Raw genomic sequence first — 22,929 nt, forward strand, 5'->3', positions numbered from 1 at the left:
TTTGAAGTGATGCTCTTGTGCAATTTAGTGGATTCCAATTTTCATCTACATGCAGGGAAAGTTACCAAAATTCCTGAAAAATAATCTGTTAAGATCATTGTTTCAATGTAATTAAAATGTATAATATAGGCATTTGAATAAATAGGTGGAATATCATATACAGAGACCTTAGTAAATGTTGAGATATTGTATTCTCATTTCGCAAAATGAGATACATTGGTAAGAAATAATCTTTTGGAAAACTAAATCACATTTAGGAAATTGAAACTACAAATACAACATAAGGTCAAGATTAAGTTTAAAATTTTATTCCCAACTCAGGGTTTCTTGTTTCACCCTTCAAATGATGGTTAAAGTGATATTTTACTTAAACAGTGAAATCTGGAATATCTTTTGGAAAATAAGATTTTCTGTTTCTGAATTTCAGTTTTTAATGGGAAGTCTCCATAGCAACACTTGCCCAAACAATTACTTTTGTTCTTTTAAACGGGAGGAAACACCTCTATCTTTGGGGGGGGGGGGATAGAATGTAAGAAAACAAAGATAGTGCAGAAGGCAGTCTCACACCTAAGGAGCTGCAGCTGTACCAATCACCAAAGGTTAGGAACAGGCCTGCCCTTAACAGGCCACAGCTGTGTCCAATAAGAAGACGAGTGGTTGGCTGGTGAGGAGAGAATTGCAGTTGTTGGCTGTGCTGAGAGGAACAAGGAGGAGTCAGTGCTGCGGGGAGCTGCCTGTGAGAAATCACCAAGAAAGTGTGGGACTTTTGCAATAAGGTGATAACACACCTTTGTGGAATTTATCTATTTCCAGGTTCCTGCTTAATTGTTAGAACTTTGTTTGCTGAGTTGAAGAGTTCTGCATTTGCAGAACTTGCTGCATTTGCTCTAGGAAATAACTTCCTTGAGGGTCGACTGTGCTGTTTTCCACTCCTGTAGTTGTTTGTGAAATCTCTTCAGTGATCAAATTTTTTTAAATAATCCAGTGAAATCTCTGCAGTGATCCAATTTTTTTAATAATCCTTTTTTAAAAATAATCCAATAACCTGAATTTTTTTAATAATCCAAACCTACTGCCAAATGTGAAGGTGCTAAACTTAGTCTTCCTCAATGTCTCTTTGCTTTTGAAAGACTGCAAATTCGCTTTAAATTGTTACAGACTTTGAAGAATAACAAATAAAGCAGGAGCTTCCAAGATGCAAAAGCTTTTATAGAAATACCAACTCTTATAATGGTTTCCCATCCTGTTACCTGTTTTTTATTGCTACCTATGTCTTCACACTTACCTATAAAGGATTACATCAAGTACAGAAACACTAAGAATGATTAGATATTGGCCAACCATCATCTGTATTATTTTTTTTTTATCAAAGGAGAACTGAAAGACTTAAATGGTACTTCATAAGTGACCCGTCTGAATGTAGGAAATGCAGTTGATTTGTAGCTGAAGTTACAGTATCTGGGTGTCTTAAAAAAATATGTAATTTTTGACAGGAGTCTTAAAATAATTTACTCTTGCATCCAGTAGCATTTTCTTCTCTGTGATTTTCTGCTTTATCAAATTACTGATTTTTTCTCTCATAATTGCCTGAGTTAAATAGATTCTTTAAGCTGGCAGTGGTTGTGTTTATTTGAATCAACATCTGATGGACTGAGTAAGATCTGATTCTCACATAATTATTTAAAATCCAATTTTTGTGGAGGAAATTGTGTGTGGTGTTTAAAAATTATTTCTTACATAAGTGATTCTTTCACATTTATTGTGAAAATTTTACTGTAATCTGAAAAAAAGCTAAGAATTCCTAACATTCACTGGTGTCATGGTAGGGTTGAAAGTCAATAAACACATGTGTAAATATAAAATGCATACACATTTTTTTTTTTTTTTAAATTTAAAAACCACACTGGGATTTTTAACTTAGCAGATAAAAGAAGGCTGAATGTTGGTGTTACCTCGCAGGTTTATTTTATGGAAGCTTTCCATATGATGTAGGTTTGATGCCTGACCTTTTTTTTTTTTTTTTAATTCTGTGAAAGAGCCCTGGCCAGTTATTTCCAATGCAGTGAATAGATGTGCTTTATGCTGGGTTTTGCCTCTTGTATTTGTGACAATGAGTGTCTGTGGCTCAGCTGCTCTCATGCAGAGGGTGGCCTGTGGCTGCAGGCCGTTCCTATGGAGGAGTTGATTGGTTTGGGTTGTCTGGGCTGCATCTGGGCTCTCCTCTAATTTGTTTTAATGCTTGGGGAGCAAGGTGAGAAACTTGTTGTGATTTGCACTTGAAGTTTGAGCTGGAGCTCAGAAAAATTGAAATGAGTGGATATTGAAAAAAATCAGGTCAATTTTCTGGGGTGTTTGTGGCATTTCTTTCTTTAACATCTTTTTTACTTGAATTGTTTTTCGTGGTTTGTGTCACAGTGCAGCAAGGGGCTGCTGGCTCCCGGGGCTGAGATGTGGGGAGCAGTAGGGGTTCCCTGGGGATAGCAAGGCTGGATCCCACACCAGAGCCAGGGCATGGGGCAGCCAACAGCACCAGGACAGCCCCAGCACAGGGAGCAGGGCCCAGGGCTGGGCTGGCTGGGGGGTGAATGGGCCCCTGGGCCCCAGGCAGGGCAGGGGGAGCCCTGGGCTGGCGGGCAGGGACAGCAGGACTGGTGACACTGAGCATAACTCGGTATTGGCAATGTGCTGGCACTTCCACTGACTCTCAGAATTGTCGTTTTCTTAGAAAGACAAATGGATCTGTAAGACTTGTATGCACTTAGGAGAAGGCTTAGAAGGGCCTATTAAAATAGGAAAGTGTTAGAGAAGTCAACAGTGCTACAATATTTAAAACCATATAAAGCTTTTTATTTTACAGATAGAATGTTGTGACTCTTGCCTGTGGCTGGATATAGTTCTCTAGCAGCTGAGACTTGAGGTTGTTTTAATTGTTCCTAGGTACTCCTGGGTACCATAAGTGCTCCTGGGTACCCATCCATCCTACTCATTAATGTTTTGAGAAATCAAAATCAGCATATACTGTAGGCAAATACGTTGTTGGTGCTTTTCACGTATCTAAAGAGGGCTATAGCTTGTTGAACTTCTTAAATGTAACTTATATTCACAAAATGCATGAAGTACAAAACCCACCAGATTATTTTGCATATGGTTAAAAAATTTATTAGGAGTTTATAACAAAAAAACTTGGAAACCACAAAATTTTAGTATAAAATGTTGAGCACTTTGTATTTCAACCATACTTTTCCTGAATTGGCAGCACCAAATTGGTCTATACCTCCTTTTTTTTTCCTCCCATTAGAAATGCAGCCCTCCAAGAATGCAACTGTTTTCAGATCTTATGCTTAATCCAGTCTGGAAGCTTGGTCCCTTTCCTGATGTAAACTTAGGGGCTACAGCAGATTTAAGGAGGAGTCCACACTGGCTCCTGCTGTTTTCATATAAACAAAGCACATCTTGAGGGGATGTTTGAGGCACAATCCATTTGAAAACTGTGTTGTTAAGACAGGTGACATGCACCTGGGAAATTTAGTGGAGTTGAGAGGTTTCAGGCTGTTGTTTTACAATAGTTTTAATCGATCCAGACTGGTAGGGAATGAGTTTTGATCTTTCTGGCCTCTCTGATAGTGTGTGTGAAGTTCTTACATGAGCTACTTTAGCACATTAAACTAACAGAAATTACCCACTCTCTTGGATTTGGCTGGGCTTCTGCAGTTTTAAGAAACTGAAGCAGCAACACTTGGGGTATCAAACGCAGTCAAGGGAGAGGTGTCTGTGGAAAATGATGTTGTCATTCCAGTGCCAGGTGCACATGCACAGATTTAGGTTTAATCCATAATGGAACCATAGCCACAGTTCAGTCCAAGCTGCCTTCCCTGTTTCAGTAGATTATAGAACTTTGGCTCATTTATGTAGTTTTTTTCTGCTAATGATGAAAATATGTGGTTTCTAACTCCATGGCTTCAATAATGCTATTTTAAATAATGGGAGTTTACCTGGAACATGCATTGTGCACAGACCCTCACGAGGAAAGAAGGGAAACACTTGCATGAGTGCAGATGAGGTGGGTGTACAACTGAATGTTCTGTGTGGAAGAAATGATGTTTGCCCTCCTGTTTTGGCCCATAGAGAAGAGTATTACCATTACCAAGAGCTCAAGGGAGCTCTTCTGTACCTCAGGCAGTAGAAATTAAAAGGCTGTATGAAAGAGCTGAAGGGACCCAGATTTAGTCTCACCTCCTTTTATATCAGCTGTTCATAACAGCTCTCCATGTGTGCTGTATATCTGTTCATATTGATCCAGAAATAACATCTGGATCTTACCCAGTGTGTTAGAAAGAAACCATCTAGTACTCATCATCATCTTCCACATCTTCTCCTGCTGTTGCAGCTTCCAGAGCAGCCAGAGCTGCTGCAACTTCTGCATCTTCCTCCTCAATTCCTCCATTGGCATCTTTATGGTTGGTGTGTGTGGGTGCCTGTGGGACTTTGGTTACAGCCACTGCAGTGATGCCACCAGTAAGGCTCTCACTCACACTTGCAGAGTCTGTTCTAAAAGGTTCAATACTGCTCTCTTTCACAGGCCAGGGTGGGACTGCATGAAGATCCTGGTCCCATATTGCTGAAGTACCAGTGTTTTGGTCTGAATGTGTGCAATTGACTGAAAAGCTGTCTTTTTCAACACAGTTCCCAGTTTGATTCCCATTTTGAGGATAATCAATATCTGGCAGTGTTATGGTATTGTTTTCTGTTTCCAGTGTTGAGTTTCCTTTGAGAAAGATGCTGTCTCCTGCAGACGGAGAGTCTGGAATACTGTTAGGCACATTGCTGGCTGCCTTACTCTGACTGCCTGTCTCTAGGTCAAGCTCTTGTCCAGACCTATTTGACTCGGTGTGAAAGTCTCTGTTGCTGGCTGGAGAAGCCTCTGACTGGCTGGAGGTTCCCTTTTCACTGGATTCTTTCACTGGGCTTGTGTTGGGGTTGAGCATGGAGTGCTGAGCACAGGAGTTGCCACCATTGACTGCAACATCAAGCTTTGCAGCACACTTCACAAGGCCATCCTCCTGAGAATCATCGCCTCTGTGATTCCCGAGAGTTTCTGTTGTGCTGTTTACTGGATTTTTATTTTCTGTTTTGTTTATCTCATCCTGCTGGAGTTCATTTATGGGTTCTTCATTTTCACTGTTCTTTTTGAATTTTGATTTATTGCTGCCTTGTTCATTGTATTTATAGCTGTTGGCTTCATGAATGCATCCAGATGATTGTACCTCTTCTGGATCAAAGATATAGCTGGAGTAAGAAAAATTTTTTAAGAAATATTACTTATGATGTTAATCAATATAATTAGTAAAAGAGATTAAACTTCCTTTTTGGGGTGAAAGTCCTGAAGAAGGAGTGTCACTGAACTTTACCTTGGGTCTTGAGAATGAGTTAAACCAAATGGAAATGCTGAATGTGCTGTTTGCTGCTGTCTTCTGGGACTGATCATAACTAACCCCTGTACTGAGATTCACCAGGAGCATAAGGAGGCTGTTGGAGAACTGTGTGCTACTCATTGCTTGTTTCCAGCCTTATTTTTTATTTTCTCTGGGGAGGTGATTAGCCAATGAGTAGTCATAACCTGGATTTTAAATGAATATGTCCTCATACAGTTGCTAAAATATCTTCAATTTTTTCCTGGTGTTCTTCTTTCAAGTCTTTTGTCCTTTTTTGTGCCCCCTCCTGATTAATTTTCATCCTCTTGCTCTATATTTTCCTTGACTAGCCACTCCCAGGGCCTCTCTCTTTTCTTTATCTTTCCTTTTCTCTCATAGTACTGTTTTCTCCCCATTCCTTACCTCTTCTACAGAAGTGGCCAAGGGGCAGCAGTGACCCTCCAGTGGGGCTGAAATGTGCTCTTTGTAAAACTAGCTAGTCCTCCTCTCTAGGGAGACTTTTAATATGGGAATTCTTCCCCAGCTAACAACATTTAACAGCTATGATGGAAGCAAGGAACTGCTGTTCATTTCCATTGCTTGGGAGAAGGGAGGATCTGATTTAATGTGTGCTCCTTGCCCCTCCTGAATTGGGGGAAGCCCATGGTACCTAAATTACAAAAAACTTTACTAAATAAGAGTTTTCAATGCAACACAATTCCTTTTGTGGGATAGGAATTATAGAAGTGGACCTTAATTACAGTAAATTAAAGGACTTTCATAGGAAATCTACATGCCTATACCTAAAGATGCTGTAAACTTTGAGAAAACTCTAACCTTTTACAGTGGTTAATTAAAGCAACAGGTGTGGGGAGCACAGACACACGGCTTAATGCTTTTCTTTTATTCAGTCTAAGACACTCTTGTTTTATTGTACCTTTGTATCATTTTGCAGCACCTGCACCCCATCTGGATTTTCCTTAACCTGAAAAGAGAGAAAGGGAGGGCAAGGGAGAGACAGAGTGAGTGAAGCATTATGAAATTAAAATATGAGCAATTGCATTGAAAATGATGCTCATGTTTAGAAGGGTTTGTTAGCTAAAAACAAAGATGTCTACACAAGAATGGATGGAGCACTGTTCAAGGTCTTTGTAGGTTGTTGTTGTGCATTGGCAATGGTCTTTAATTGGGGAAAAATCTGGGGAGGAATTCAACAATTCTTAGTGATGTACTCTGAGTAGTTTCCTAAGCAATTTTATGACTGGGAGAATTGCAAGTCAGTGTATGGGGTGTGAGTTGTTGGTTTGTTGTTTGGTTGGGCTTTTTTTTCCATTTTATTTCCACTTGACACCTGTTGGTCAAGTTCTCTACCATGAATTTGCCCAGCTGTTTTTTGAAACAGTAAACTGCTAGCATCTACCACATCCTTTACTCAGCAGTTTCACAGACCAGCCTTGCCTGTGTGAGGAATCACCTGCTTTTGTTTGATTTGAACCTGTTCTTTACTAGTAGTACTTGGAGCCTTGTAGTTCTTATATTAGAAGTTTTTTGCTAGTAGTATTTGTTGCCTTGTAGTTCTTGTATTAGAAGAAGTAGTAACCATCGTGTCCAATTGTCACCATAGGAGAGGTCCTGTACTGTTCCTTCAGTGCTCATCTATTTAAATATTACTCATACTGACGTTGTTTCGTGCCTATGAACTGTCCTTGTGGTGCTCTGAGTCTTTTTGCATTTTAACATCCTATTAAAATTAAGTGTGGGAGCTACAAATGCAGAATTCTCAAGGTGTTTGAAACCTGAAAGAAGCAAATTTATTCTTTCCTAATATCTTCTTGTTTCTGTTCACTTGACTCTGTGACATCCACTGAGCACTGAGGTGACGTTTTTGTGGAACTTTCCCTTAGTGAGGCACAGACAAATTCCTGGAATGGGCATTTTGTTATAAGCAGTAGGTTGCACCTCCATTTTGCTACAGTAAAATTCCAGAATTTCACTAGAACTAGCAGACTGTGTTTTGCTACATTATTGCTTGACCCAGTGAGATGCTAAGAACCATCTATTATATGGTTCTTATGCCAAAGTCTTCTATTATAAGAAGAAATGGACCCTTGAGAACATTGCTGTTCTGAACCTAAACTGATGTCCCAGATCTGAACATCCAAAACCCCTAAAACACCCAATATTCTTTATGGGTGGTGGCTACCTTGTTTAAAGTTAATAAGTCAGGGCAGGTTGTTTAATATATTTTGTCCATTGTTATTCAGACTCTTTCTTTTTCTCTTGAGATTCTCTACAAACTCACATACTTTTGCCAATGCCTAAGGACAGTGGCTCACTTCCCATAGAACAGAAATTGATGAAGCAAGGTCAGGGTATTTTCTGGAGTAATTTATTTACAAAACATCCAAGCAAAGTAGTATTGATTTATTCTTCTCAGGCATGGCTTGAACTGGCAATTATGCTAGCAGAAATGTAAATCCAAACAGTTCCCCTCTAAAATCTGAGTACTTCTGGTGTTAGCACTGAACTAAATACCTGATGTCAGACGTCTCATTCGTAGAGCCTCTGATGGCCTACAGTCATGGAGCAGCAGGGTTTATCCTAGGGTATAGCTGCTCATACCTATGCTTTTTGCCTTTGTGTACGCATCAACTGTTCTGAAACAAAAATTTCTATCAGGAGTAGCCACTTGATGTAGCTGAGTGCTTGTTGGAATGGCTTTCAAGCCAGCCTCTTCTCTCCCTGCATGGCAGACTCCCTTCCCCATCTCTGCAGACCATGTACTGTGCATTCTCACCCCACATACCTCAGTAGCATCACAGCAGGAATTCTGATACAGGGTGTTTTGTCTGAAGAGGATTGCCCTCTGAAATGCCCACACAGCCTTTGGCTTGGCTTTCAAGTTTATAGGTTTGGTGAGCCCAGTTCTGATTTGTACGTAGACCAGTTCCAACAACAGATATTGCTTCTAGCTGAGAGTGGGCATTTCAAGTCAGGGTGCTTCTGCTTAGAGTTTTATCAGACAGATTTCCTACTCAGGGATTTTATTCACAATTTTTTTTTGTTTTTAAAGCAAAAAATACTGCTTATAGGTTTTAAGCATTGGCAAGTCCTAATTACTGGCCTTTATTTTGTTGTAAAGATGTTTGTGATCATCATAGAAGGCAATTATAAATTGAAATTACTATTGAAGTTTTCACAGAAAGCACTTTCCTGTTTGGTGTGTGTTTGTTTTGTTTGGTTTTTATTTTTTTAGTTACAGCTGCTGTTGGAATTTTCTCTGCAGCTACTGCATTATGCTTTTCCACTGATTAGTTACAATGGGATCTGTCCTGTGGCATGAATAAACTATTACATATAGAAAGCAGTACATTGTATTATCTTATGAATTATTTCGCATCCCTGAAATAGGAATATAGTTTTACAATGTCACTGTCTGAACACTGGCTTTTTTTTTTTTTCCCCTTGCCCTTTCCTTCCATTTATGATAATCTTTCAAGTCAAGCTGGAAAATAATTCTGGGGAGCCAATTGCTTTTATAGCATGAAAAATCATGCTTTAATCCTACTTATCTTGTTTTAGATACCGAGCTCTAAAGACTTGTGTGCTGTGTGATGTTCATAGTTGTGCTAATGGATAAATAATACTAATAAGCTGCTGTCTGGAGCAGTTTGAGTCAAGCAATTGCTACAGGCTTGAAACAAAAGAGCGTTTGCAACTTCTACAATGGATGATGTTAACTGATGGATGTTAACTGAATTTAGAAACATTGCATCCTTATCAAATGTTTGTTCTGTCAGATATGCTGTGCTGCTAAATTGGTGAGATAATTTCAGAAAAACATGACATGATGGGAGATGCTGTGTTGTAGAACACTTTGGGTGTTATTTTCCCTCTGGAAAAAGGCTGCCTGTCTAAAGTGGCAGTAAAATCCTTGGCTTTAACATTCAGGTTCTCAGAATTAAGATCAAACTGCTGTTAATCCTGGATATTATTCTGTCCTGACCATGAAATTTCTGAAGGCCTGTAAATGTCTGTCATTAGTTATTATGCAGTTACTTAGTCCTGGACACTAATAGATCACCTGGCATTAAAGTCCTGCAAAAATATTAAGTAGAGATTTTTTAGAAGTTTTTTTAGGTGAAGACTGGACCACTTGGAGCATTTGCCAGGAATAAGATGGAGCTGTTGAGGTAAAAGAAATGAAGGAGGCCTAGAATTAATTTTCTTACTCTCTCAAATTTTGAACTTGAATTTTTCAGCTTTTAGTAGCTGCTGGATCTCCTGAAGTGTGCCACTCTGGATGAGCTTTTACCAGGTTCTACAAAATAATCAGATTCTTGCAGTGTGATAGTGTGGAATAGCCTTGTGGTTTGCATATTAAATATCAATGCTTGTTTCATTTAAAGTTATTATTATTTTCTTTAGTGAAAGAGGTGGAAGAGCCCAGTTTTGTGTGTTTACCCCAGCCACCCCAGCAGACCTTTAGCTGATCACGTCAAAAGATAGTCTAGATATAATGTGCTTGCAGTGTATTAAAGAGGAGTTCACAGAGAGACAAGGAAGACCTGATGTTATGAATGACTGACTTTGATCCTTTAAAGCAATATGATACAGAAGAGCAACTTCTTAAAAAAAAAAGTTGTAAAAAATTTGAACAATGGAAGGAGGAGTTTAGTTTGAGGAGAGCAGGACACAAATCCCTTCAGTAAAACAATTGCTGAAAAAGGGAAGGTGGTTAAAAACACTTATGGTGGTGCCAGCGAAGAGAATGAGGTGGGAGCTCTCTTTCAAGTGTGAGACCTTGGTGAAGATAACAAGAATAATGTCTGACTCCAAACCCACAGCCTTGTGTTTCAAGCCACAGTGTGCTTTAAGAGAAGTCTGCTTTTCTTTATTAGATTTGAGAAACACAAGATATCTGACTCCAAGTTATTACATAACTCATATTGTCTATTTAAACTGTGGCTGTGGTATGAGTAAATAAAAGGCAAACAAGAGATAATGTCATAAAAAGGGAAGAAGAAATATTTTTGAGTCATAAAAATGGTTTGGCACCTCTCTCAATATTTTTTGGAAGTTTACATGGAAACAGAAAAAGGTCAGTCTTACTTTTGTTCATGGTGAATTTTTTCTTCTGTCTTGATTTTTATTTTTAAATTCCTTTTAGACACCTCCAGGAGCAGAGGCAGAAAGCTGAGGGAGACAATATTAACATAGCTGCTCTAGTAAATCTCAACAGGTAAACTCTGATTTTGGATCACTATTTTTAATTCAGTTTGTTTGTTTTAGTTTGTTTGGAGTTTTCATCCCACAGCCCCTGATGCTTCTATTGCTTGCCTTTAACTCTCCTCCATCCTTTCCCACTCTAGATGACCTTAGCAAGTAAGGAAATTTTTCCTACATGGGTATTATCTGGGCTGAGCCTGAGTGATGCATCTCCCAGGGACCCGAGGCACCTCCTTCTGATGACTTTTTCTGGTAGAGGCATCTTTCAGACTTGAGCCTGCCAGTGTCTTCCCCATCAGTTCGTTGTGTTTTGCATTCCTCAGTAAAACCCATCCATTCTGAGGATACTGCCCTGAGTTTCCAGTCTCTTTGCCTCGGACAGAAATCCTTGTTCATCAAAATAAAGTCTGCCTCACAAGAGATGCAAACACAATTGTCCTTGTTGGTATTTCTTTGCTAACATAGATGCCAAATTCTAGGAGTCATATGCACAGAAACAAGTGTGGCAAGAAAAAGTGTTTGCATAGAAACACATGCAGAGGAAATATAGAGAATGTGGGGTGGGAATAGCCTTAGAGAGCTCTAGCACTTGACAAGCTTCTCACAGTTTGCCTTCTGTACTAAGTAGGCATTCACATCTCCCAGAAGATTTCAGAGACTGTTCTCAGCATGTGCTGGGTCTGAGAGAGGCTCAGATGTGCCCAGGCAGGAGGAAGGAAATGCAATGTCCATGCTCACTGCAGGGCAGGTGGATGAGATGACCTTTAAACTCCCTTTGAACCCAATCCATTCTGTGAGCCTCTGTGTTACTGAGGTGTGGAGCCAGAGGAATAATTGATCTGGATGACAGGCAATACAAAAGAGGCACAGAAAAACTGTAGGAGTGGTAGAGTTGAGAGGAACTATATTTAGAAATTTAGAAAACTAGTAAACATACAGTAGAAAAAAATTACCAGCCTGTGCTAGAGGGGGAGAGAAAATAACAGGAAAAACCATGTAAAGGAAAAAAGATTCGGAGCATAACTTAGCTACACACTGTGCAGGCTAATCAGTACTGTTGGATGAATATAATGTGTAAGAACTGTCTTACATAAAATACAGAAACCCCTTCAAATCCTGGGGGCTTTTTCCTGACCTGTTTTGAGACCAGAGGGGCTCAGAACAGGTGCAGGCTTGGGGAGTAGGAGAAGCCAAACTATCCTGGGCCCAGAATGATCTGAACAACCTGATCTACTTGAAGATGTCCCTGCTCATTGCAGAGGTGATGCGCTAGGTGACCTCTTCCAACCCCAACTGTTCTATTATTATACCATGGTCTGTGGAGAGCACAGTCTGTGCTCAAATCTTCACTGAGACCAATACTTAGAGCTGGACCAAAATCTAATTTCATTTTTCTGGACTGAATCCTAATCTGGAAATTTATTTTAAAAGTACTTCAGGGAATAACTCAATTGACATATATAATTTAAAATAAATGAATTAAACTGAGGAACTGTAATATGGCCCCTTATAGGAAGCAGATCCCACCTCTTTTTATTTTAGGGCTATTTTATTCTGTCTGGTTTTGCTAGCTGAATTGACTTCAGTCTTTTTGTTCGCCCTTTCTTAAAATGCAGCACTGAGGTGGTGTTCCTGTGCTTCAGCCATCTTGCAGTCCAGCCCTAGAGACACCTGGCTGTGCCATCCTGCTGGCAGAGTATGGCCTGTGGATTGACTTTGAGTCACCCTGCAGTCCTTCCTATCTGTGCTGCTCTGCAAGGAAAGAAAACTGTGCAAGGGCTTTTTCTGGTGCAGCTTGCTCTCCTCTTTTGAGGGAGGCAGGGTCTATATTTGTGAAGAAGGAGTGTCAGTGTGTGACGGAAAGAGCCTCATGCTATCCAGCCAGCACAAGGTTATTGCCAAGGTTACTGTTGATAGTCCTATTTTTCTTTATTTTACAGAGCTGAGGAGCTGCACAGGTCTGTCAGCCACTTTTACTCTCCACTGAGAATATTATTTGCCTACTGAACAGCTTGCATGTATTTCTAGTGCAGCTACCAGTGAGGACAGGAGAAGCTGGCACATGGAGACTCCTCAAAAACTTGTATAAAACTTCCTGAGCCACGGCCTAACTTCAGTGGTGACTTATGGCTGTCAGTTTGGGATGTTTGGCTCCCATTGCCACCCTATGCTTGTTCCTTTTCAAATTGAACCCCGTTTTTAATAGATAAAAATGATCATTGCTTGAATGCAAATAATCCATACACTGTCATCAGTTGTTAAGAGTGATAATGTATTTTTTAAAGTGATTTTTTCCCCTTTCTCCCTGACTAGGCTGAATTAAGCCCATGGACTGTTCATTGTACAAAGTGGCCTGATATTTTGCATTTCCATGACTTCAAACTTCTGGGTGATACTACCCACAGATGCTGTGTACAGACAATGGTTATTTATTTCAGTGAGGGAAGAATTTGGTGTGTTCTGTGTGCTATACAAGACATGAAAGATGATGTTGGCTTTGTGTGTGTTATTTAGTGGTATAATTCAGGCTTCTTCATAGTAAAGCCATGAAACGGATTTAGACTTGTAGTTTTTTCAAAGAAGAAAAGTGGCTTTAATCAGTCCAGCACAGTCTGGAGGGTCTCATTGATCGGAAGCACGGGTTGCTTGTTATCTGGAAAATTAAAGAAGTCTCACAGTTACAGCCTCATAAATTTGGATGCTTTGTATTCTGGCATAGAGTAGTTTTTTCATTACTGAGGAAGTGGGTCTGATGTCACAAAAGGGTTTTGTTTCATCAAGGTGATACATAGTACAATAACTGAATCCTTAAATGACAAAGGTATGTGAGCAGTCATAGTGAGAGGCAAAGCAAACTAAGTGACACTTAAGCAGAATTGTTTCTAACTAGCAGAATCACATACTTTTTGGGAGATTAAGAAGAAAGTGATTTACAAGTTCAGAGGGTTGGAGGATCTCTCCTCTGAAGACATGCTACAAAAGCTGGAGTTGTTCAGCCTGGAAAAGAAAAGGCTCTGGGGAGACCTTGTTGTGGCCTTCCAATACTCAAAGAGGGCTTATAAAAGTCAAGGAGAACAACTTTAAATACAGGTAGATAGTGGTGAGACAAGGCAGAATGGCTTTACACTGAAAAAGGAGAAATTTAGATGAGTTGTTGGGAAGAAATTCCTTCCCCAGAGGGTAGTGAGGCACTGGGACAGGTTGCCCAGAGAAGCTGTGGATGCCCCATTCCTCAAAGTGTTCAAGGCCAGGTTGGATGGAGTCCTGAGCAGCCTGGTCTAGTGGGTGGCAACCCTGCCCATGGCAGGGGGATTGGAACTACATAGTCCTTAAAGTCTCTTCCAAACCAAGCCTTTCTGTGGTTCTATGAATATCAAATACCCAAATAACAAATCATATTTGCCAGATGAACCATCCATATGGCATAACTAATCACCAAAGTATGGCCTACTTACCATGATTTTAACCTTTGTGTTGTGTCATCTGAAAAGATATGCAAGCATTAAGTGTTTATCCAGGAAATTTGCAATAGTAATAGCTGGCAAAAATATGCAGATCCAGGAGTACAGTAGCAGTCACCTTTAATTGCCATGTACATGAAATAGTACTCTAATAGAATAAATTGTGTATTATATCTTTGGATTGTTCATGACAGCATCCAAGCTAGAGCACAGTCTCCTAGCTGTGAGGTGTGTGTGACTACTGTGCAGGGGTCAGTGATGCCCCCTGATTGTGGGTGCAGGCTGTGACATTGCTCAGCACAGGGAAGAGCATCCTGCCAGCTGATGTCTGGCTGTGATCTGATGAGAAGCTACTTTGGCAGTCAGGATGGTCAGAGCAGGGGAAGTGTCTGGCTACATTTGTTTTCTCAAAATGCAGAGAAAAGTCAGATTTAGTCTGCTCTGCTTATAAGAAAAATGCATGTTAATTATCTTGCATATGTGTAGTTGTACTGCCATGAATCTGTACCAGTCCAGTTGGCAATGGCAGTACCTGCAAATTGCTCTGTGCCTGTGTGAATACTTCAGCTGCAATGGGGAGCACACCTGCATTGATGCAAATGCAGCATTAGAAACTGCTCCATTTCTTTACAGCTGCTCTCTTCCCATACCTACAGGCATCTAGCTGTGTTTATATCAAATGCTGACAGGTTTTCTGCTCCCACATTGCCCCTTCACGTTCTTGCTTTTCCTTGCAGCTGTTTTGCACCAAGAAGAGGCAGCAGTGGGCAGGTCTCAGGGCAGGGAAGTTGGGGTGTTACCAGTACTGCTCGAGCACACCTGCACTTGTTGTTTGTGAGTGTGTTTGCTGAAGGGGAAGGGAATGAAAAGTAGATGCTATCAGTTTTACAAAGGGTGTTCTATTTTGATTTGTAACTGTTGGTCATTGTGTAAGCTGATAATAATATACACAGCTATGTTAAATCCTGCTAGGCTCCTCCTCAAAATGTCCTTCTTTTCAGACCAGTAAGGTCAGCCAGATCTTCCACTTACTTCTGGTGGCTTCCTGACTCTGTTAGTCAGCACATGAAGTGCCATGTTTTATTCTCATAGTAGATTCTTATTTCTACCTTGACAGTTTTGGGGTTTGTGCTATTTTTGTTGTTGTTTTTGTTCTGTTTTTAGTTAGTTAGTTGCTTTGTTTTTAAAAAGACGTTCTTGTATTATGTCATTCACTGACCTTTTATCTCTGGTAGCTGTTGACTGTTTTATAAACAGTTGAGAGAGTAAGGCCAGCTCACATGGAAGATGGACCTTTCTGTGGCAGCATGTCCTAGAGGACACAAGGGCTACAATTTGGAGGTGATCTGAGCATGTAATTTTTTTCCTGTTAAGCTCTTTGTAATTGATTTAAAATATTTATAAGATACTTAAAAGGAAATACATTCTCTCTGACTAGTTCCTCATCATTCACAGCACTAGGTCACGGAACATTTCCCTACCCCCATTATTTACCATGCAAAATAATTGTTTTATATTTAAGGAGTAAAAGGAGAAGTGGGGAAAAGGGTACAGCTCTCACAATCATTAGCCAGATTACATAAAGGAAAACCAAATATAGCTGGTAGCATATACCCACTCATTTCCTCTTCAGCTAAGCTTGTTTTCTACGTTTGGTTTTTCCAAACTTACATAGTCTAGTGTTTAAATTACTGAAGTTTGTTTCCTGTCTTTTAAAATTATCAATCCCATAAAATATAACAGCTTGTTTAATAGTAGGGCCTAAAACCTTGAGTCCTGTTTAGTCCCATATTGTATAGAGGCAAACATAGAAATGTGTTCCTTCCCAAGGGATTCATGGTCTGAAAGTGTGACAAGGCAAAAATGGGAAGCAGATGGTCATATGCATGTGAGAGAAACAATCAGCAGAGGAGCTATATTTGGGTCAGTAATTGTGTTAGGCTAGGCCTGAGTGGGGGTCTGTATTTGGCAACACAAGTGGAGCCTCAAATTAGTTGTAGCCAATTTTTATGGAACAGAGGGACTGTGTCTGAAATGTCATTTCTCTTGAGAGGTTAATGTGTCTCTATGCGATTCTGTACAACTGCGCACTTTGGAGGGTGGATTCTTGGGTTCCAGCTTTTCACCTGGAAATCCTTGGTTGTATCCAATGTCTTTTAAAAAGATATAACATAAAACCAGCTCTAGAATTGGGTCTTGAGATGGTGCTGTCATGGGTCTACGATTCACAAAGTTCCCTTGCTCATACTTTGCTTTCTTCCTGATGTCAGGCTTGAGCAGCCTGCTTGAGAGCCATCAAAGACACGATTCTGATAGCTGTGAATGTGTCTTAGAGACTGAGGGTCAAACTGAGCTGGGAATCCTAATTTATGAGGGAATTCTCTAACTCTTTGAATACTGTGTAAAGCAATCGCTGCCTCCTATGTGGTTTTGACTGGGACTTGTGGGTGCTGTCTTCTGGCCTGGAAGTCACTTTCCATTTACAGAATCAGTTGATTTAAGCCTGCTGAAATATAGAAGTACTTTCCAGATGCAGACTGTTTCTCAACTGCACATATATGTATAAAGGCTTATTTTTTTAGCCTCGTGGAATAATTCCATGCAGTTTTATGGATGCTGTTATCAATGAGAAATCCTACTTGGGACATTAGAAAAACTGACAGTGTCAGACAGTGCGCATGAAAGCTACAGCATAACTGCTGTAGGATTTAGTCTGTGAGAAAAAATTGACAAGTCAGAATGCTTCCTAAGTATATTCTGAGGTCATTTGTTTTGTTCAGCCTGGAGGAGACTGAGGGGAGACCTTATTGCAGTCTACAGCTTCCTCGTGAGGGGAAGAGGAGGAGCAGGCACTGATCTTTCCTCTGTGGTGACCAGTGACAGGACCAGAGGGAATGGTCTGAAATTGTTTCAGGGGAGGTTTAGGTTGGATATTAGGGCAAGGTTCTTCACCCAGAGGCAGTTTGGGCCCTGGAATGGGCCCTGGGGAAGAGGTCACAACACCAAGTCTGAGAGTTCCAGAAGCATTTGGACAATGCTCTCAGGCACACAGTGTGACCCTTGGGGATGGTGCTGTGCAGGGTCAGGAGCTGGACTCCATGACTCTTGTGGGGCCCTTCTTACTCAGCTTATTCTGTGATTGTGTGGTTGTGCCCTGTACATTGCCAGACAGTGCCACTCATTGGCAGCATGGCAGCACTCTGTACATTCTGAAATCAAGCTCTTTGTTGGCCCATCTGCTGGAAGCTGTTGCCTCTTGTTTTTGCCTGTGAGTTCCGTGCAAAAATAATTTATTGACCTTCTTCTGAAATTTGGGGCCAAAGATAAAAGAACCTTTAAAATATGCTGTTGAAAGACTTTGAATCTTTAGGTGACCTTGGTGAACAGAGTAAAATGGAAAAGAAGAGAAGAGGTGGAGATCTCATATGTTTTAGATACTGTGAAATTTTTTTAAGTTAAAATAAGAAAATAAAACTTAGGAAATCGGCAACAAAGTCTAAGCAGGTTAATTCCTGTAATCCTGTCATTCTATCTTATTGAAAACTCTTGGTCGCACATCAGTTCAATGAAAAGGCTCAGTGCTTCTTTGTTTGATTGGTTTTTCCCCCTTGATTCTTTGTAAGAGGGTATGAAGAGACACTGCTGGACTTTAGCAGGCCTTTATACTTCAAGTATGCCATACATTTTTACTTCAGGGAGCAATATTCTGAAAATAGACTTGGATGTCCATGGAGATTGCTTCAAATACAGGATTGGAGTGGGCTGTGTATATGTGTTTGGGCAGGATTTAGGCCAGGCAGGATATGTGATCTCAGCACTGGTATTCAACTGTAGCTTAGTGTGCCCAAAAATCATCTTGTCCTGAATATTTCAGATGCTTCTGATTTGTTTATATCATATGAAATATTGCTAGTGGCAAGTATTGTGATGGTATTGTTGTGCTCAGAACATCAGCCTCTCTTAATACCAAGAAAATTGGATAAAGCCATAAGCAGTTAGAATAAGTCAATGGTTCTCTTTTATGAAAACAAAAGGAAAACAACCCAACCCAGCAAAAACTACACCCTTGCCCCCATAAAAAAGAAACCAGCACCAAAAAACCCCCAAACAAAACAAAATCCCCCCAAAATCCAGCACATTGACCAAGTAGATTCCTTAACATTGTCAGGAAGTTGTGCTTTTGTGTTGGACCATTTGATGGCATAACCTGCAGCTCTTTATAGGGAAACTGTTAGAAGTCAGTGTGCTCTCCCTCTCAAACCAAGTTAATCCTTATGGTTTCCAATTGGTTCTCTTTCTTCTGTTTGCCTTCCATTCTTCTTGTTCTTTCCCTACAATTTGCCTGCATTTTCACATTTTCTCTTGCCATTTTTCACCTATGTTTACTGTCTTAGATTGATTCAGTTTTTTATTCCTGTATTTCTTCTGTACAGTGTCTTTTTCTAGACTTCAGAGGGGAAATTGGCAAGCTTTTATTTGCTACATCAGAAAACTTATGGGTTGGAAAGAAACAGTTCTGTCCTGTCACTAGTGCTTGTGGCAGCTGAGTGTTGTCATTAGAAAATACTGTGGAGTACTGTAGGGAGAGATGGTTTATGTTGTGGAATGCTGAAGTTACAATAGTGAATGGCCAGTAATTTTTAAACATACACAAGGAGAAAAAAAAATAATCCTACCTTTCCAATTGTACTCCATTGACTGCTTCAAAGATTGTTTTAAATGTCTTGGTTCTGCAAGAGAAAACACTTTGCAAGTGGTTTCTTCACATGCACACATATGTAAGAAGGAACCTCTGAGGCGTTAACTGTCTAATGCAAACAATGTGGAAATAGAACAACCTCCTCTTGGTACCATTGTGAATTTTAAATTTAGACAGTGATCAAATAAATCACTTGAGTAGTATGCTCATCCCCTTGAGCTGAACTGGAATGCTAACCTGCTTAAAGTGAACATAAGCTTTGCTACAGTGGATTAGGACTCATGTGAAGTGTTTCAACAACAGCAGTAAAATTAGAAAACTTTCAAATATGCAGTATTATGGAACTTTCTTTCCTATGTGTTTTCTTTTTTTCTTTTTCTTTCTGGGTGCCAGGATATTTGTAGTATCCATTAAAACTTCATGTGTGCTTGTCAGAATTTCACCCTTCAGATTTTCACAAACTTTGAAACTTAGATGTCTCTGGCATTGCAATAATATTCTAGATATTGGTAAAGCTGTTGTTCTTTCAGACATGCTCCAGCTAAATGGAAAGCTCAGCAAAGTGTTTTGTATTAAGAATTTCTAAAAAGATAAATTGTAGATTTAGAGTATAACAATACTGCAATGCAGATGCTTTTCCTCCTTTAAAAATACAAATATTTTCAGTATTTCTTGTAGTGAGAGAAATGTGAGCCCATGAGGACTTGTGCACTCATGCAAGCCTATAATGACCATGAATCACCAAGTGAAGTTCATTTCTATGGAATGGGCAATGCGTTTTATTGTAGGTTTTAGAAAGAGGGCCATGTGCTTTCTTTCATTCTCAGCATCTCTCTGCATGAGTGATAACTTGAAAAATCTCAGTGTAGCTTACATTACAAACCACAAATCCACACAGAGTTATGCTTGCACCATTCTTGAAACCTGCAAGGGCTTTCTTGCAAGAGGGTGAAGTTTATGTTGTCCTGAGATTCCTTTCAGCAGAGCACTCCTAGGATCTAAGCCAGGGTAATTTGTTCCTGAATTCAGCACCCATAGGCAATGGGGCTGAGGAGGAAAGTACAAGGCAACAAGGACAGTACAAGCAACATGCTCATTGCTGCTGCTGCGCTCTTTGCTATACTCTCATTGCATACATATTCTTTGCAGTTATAGTTTTCGTAATTTATGGGTAAACTCTGGCAAGTTCTTATAAAATGTCAGTATCTAGCTTCCAGGTTTGAAAGTACCCCTGGCTGTATATGTAGTTTCATGGTTGCTGTTTGCCTGCAAATACAAGAAGAAAACATTTCATGGTGTCTGACCCACGGGTGATGTTTAGAGGACTTTCTATTAAAAGCCTGAAATATGATTGAAACCTAAATGCAAATTTAAGTGGCCTGGGTATCTGATGTGGCTCGTTGCTAGGGAGAACCTGGGATTCATTCAGCCTCGGTTCACTGCGCTGCTCTGTTGCCCTTAGCGCAAGTCACTTAACCTGTCCTGTATGTCACCATTTCATATCCTCCTCAGAGCTTAATGTTTGTGCTGCACTTTGAAGATTTATAGCCCTGTTCAATCTTACTGTACTCTTGCAAAGGTTTGAATGTTTTTGTGCATCTGCTAAAGGTGTGATCAGTACTTTATGTGAAGTGAATAATAAAGCTTATGAAGAATGAGTCATGGTGTGTTCCTGTTTTTATGCAACCTTTTACTGCGGTCATTTTATGTCCTTTTTGCATTCTATTTTATTTTTAAATATAGATATCATTATTAGTTGCAAGATTCCTCCTTTTAATTTTTGTTCAGATCTCTAACAATCTTGCAGTATAATTTGGTCCTGATGTCCTTATTTGTTTTGTGTAAGCCATGACCTAAACATTTACACATACAGTGAAAAGAAATGAAAAATAAAATCCACGGTCTAGTTATGAAAGGAAGCAGGTAACTTGTTTTACTAAACTTTCAAGTGCATTCTTAACTGCTGAATGTAAATTCCTTTTGTCTTTTTAACAAATTCTGAAGTAGTAGGTCAGCTACAGGGTTTTCCTTTAATTTATTATTGGGTTTTGTTTGTTTATTTTGAGTCCTCTAGGAAATTCCTATAATTATGTAGAAATGTAAAATGAAACTACCAAAAAGGAGAGCTGCTGGGAGTCACAGCTGTTGGCTAGTTGTCAGCACACTCCTTGTATCGTGCCCAATGATAACTGGTTTGATTGTCAGCTTCTGTCTTATGCCTGTGTAATTGGCTTTTGACCCCAAAGTAGACAAAACATCCTATATTTGCTCTTAAACTTGAGTTTGAAGTATCTTTTTTTTTTCATTGTATTTGGACCTTTTTCCTTTTCTGCTTGCTGGTAATAGTTTGGAGCATGGCTGTTAGCCCTATAAATTGCATTCAGACATCTTAATTAAGTACTCTTTTTACCATCATCTTTGCTTAGCAACATCCTTTCTGAGATATTCTGGGAAACTTAATACTTGCCTGGTGTGTTAAACAGTGTTCATAAATCAAGGTATGCTGCCATATCCTGCTTGCTTCTTGCTTATGTTGTTTAATAGTTTTTATATTACTCTCTTTAAGCCAGAAGCATGAAGCCTTTTACACCTAGTCACTGCAGCTTATTGCATAACACGATCACCAGTGAGACTCAGTCTTTGGAGTATGACTTACCATGCTGGTGAAGATTGTTAGAGTGAAGAGTGTCTACATGGTTGTCATGGATCCAAGCAGCAAGCAGCTTTCACATTCCAAAATAACCTGGAGTTTAAACAAAATCTTTAGGCTCTCAGAAGCTCATATTGGTGTTTTCCATTTCATTTAGTTGCTGAAAACATGCTATCTCAAAGTCATAGGACCAAAATGAAAATGAAATTATCTAAACCTGCTTTGACATAGACCATAGATATGCTTCAGATCCTGTGTGTGTTTCACGCTGAACAAAATTAACCTTTTTGACACAGTTATTTGAGCACCTTCTTGTGCTGCACTAGAATCTCTTTCTAGGCTTTTGGTTTTAAAAGTTGTGTTTGTCCTCCACTGGGAAGGTGTATGGGGTGCTGCATTCTCTGAGCAGATATTTGTCACTCTGATCCACCCGTGGTCATGCTCCATTAGGAGCTCCCACCTTGAAGATCTCAAGCACCACACAGATTCTCTCTTTGTTCAGTGTGTGAAGTTGATCAGTGCTTTTGGTAAGAAAGGTCTCCCTCACCCTGAGGATCAAAGAGAACTAACAAACTTTACTCAAACAATACAAGGCTTAACTCTTTCTTTCTGGAAATCACAACTTGATCTTCTAAGCTGAGCTGAAGATCACTTAGTTGTAGACACTAGGTGTTTTCCTTTGTCAATAAAAAGTGTTAGAATTCTATGCTGTCCCCTAGAGTTTCATCAAATGCTTAGCTATCAATAGTGGTTTTAATTTCCCATTTAATTCTAGTGCCCTCAGGTTTGCATTTCCCTCATAGTTCCCTTCTCTAACAACCTTGGCCGTTATGCTACAATGTCTGTTGTTCAGTAACTCTTTTTGCGAGTTCTTTTTGATGAGTTCAGTTCTTCATTGCAATTTAATTTTCAGTGGAACAAACCTCTGATTTCCATGCATTCTTTGTGATTGTGCCCATGTGTTTCACTAGGATTGTTTACATATGGTTTGTATTAATGTGTTTCACTGCGTTTTGATGGTTAAACTGATTAACCTTGCTAGGAATGGATTCAAAGCCTTTAAGATTCTGTTCTAAGTTTAGGAAAAGGAGCAGTTTTGTGAAATCAAAGCAGAATTTGAAAATCCTGAATTGTTTCCATGAATTCTTGGAGTGAAAAAATAATCTTCCAACTATCAAACTGCACACCTCTCTCTTAGATTCTATGGGGATGAGAAGAAGGAAATGTAGGTAACTAGGGTTGTCTTGGGTCTTGGTTTCCTGAAGGAATTGAGGAGGAAGAGGCGTGAATACTCAATTTTCTTTACAAAAAGTACATATGAATTATAATCATGTTGAGGTTATTTGTTCTGTCAAATTTTCTTTAATTTTTTAAAATATATCAGTATGTCAGCTCTTGAATTCTGTCATCACATTGCTCCTTGTAAATATCAAACTTGTCACCAACAACATGAAGAATGTAAGCAGGTAAGATGCTATG

At 39.6% G+C, this 22,929-nt stretch overlaps 1 protein-coding gene across 4 annotated transcripts in view; it reads right to left on the reverse strand.

The window, feature by feature from the left end:
• Positions 1 to 2,324: 2,324 nt before the first annotated feature.
• The window catches only part of PGCKA1 (PDCD10 and GCKIII kinases associated 1), a 41,540-nt gene continuing 20,935 nt past the window's right edge, over positions 2,325 to 22,929 (reverse strand). For 2 of the 4 annotated variants that reach the window (XM_074541625.1, XM_014269494.3), the window contains exons 3-6: positions 21,457 to 21,543; positions 18,778 to 18,831; positions 6,349 to 6,396; positions 2,325 to 5,286 (exon numbers count right to left, since the gene is read on the reverse strand). In XM_074541625.1, coding sequence (XP_074397726.1) covers positions 4,344 to 5,286; positions 6,349 to 6,380 — 975 coding nt within the window. In that variant the 5' untranslated portion in view covers positions 6,381 to 6,396; positions 18,778 to 18,831; positions 21,457 to 21,543 and the 3' untranslated portion in view covers positions 2,325 to 4,343. The remainder of the gene's footprint in view (positions 5,287 to 6,348; positions 6,397 to 18,777; positions 18,832 to 21,456; positions 21,544 to 22,929) is intronic. The other 2 variants (XM_074541626.1, XM_026795581.2) reach the window with 1 other exon arrangement.

The sequence above is a fragment of the Zonotrichia albicollis genome, chromosome 5 (genome assembly GCF_047830755.1).
Source record: "Zonotrichia albicollis isolate bZonAlb1 chromosome 5, bZonAlb1.hap1, whole genome shotgun sequence".
Taxonomy (NCBI): domain Eukaryota; kingdom Metazoa; phylum Chordata; class Aves; order Passeriformes; family Passerellidae; genus Zonotrichia; species Zonotrichia albicollis.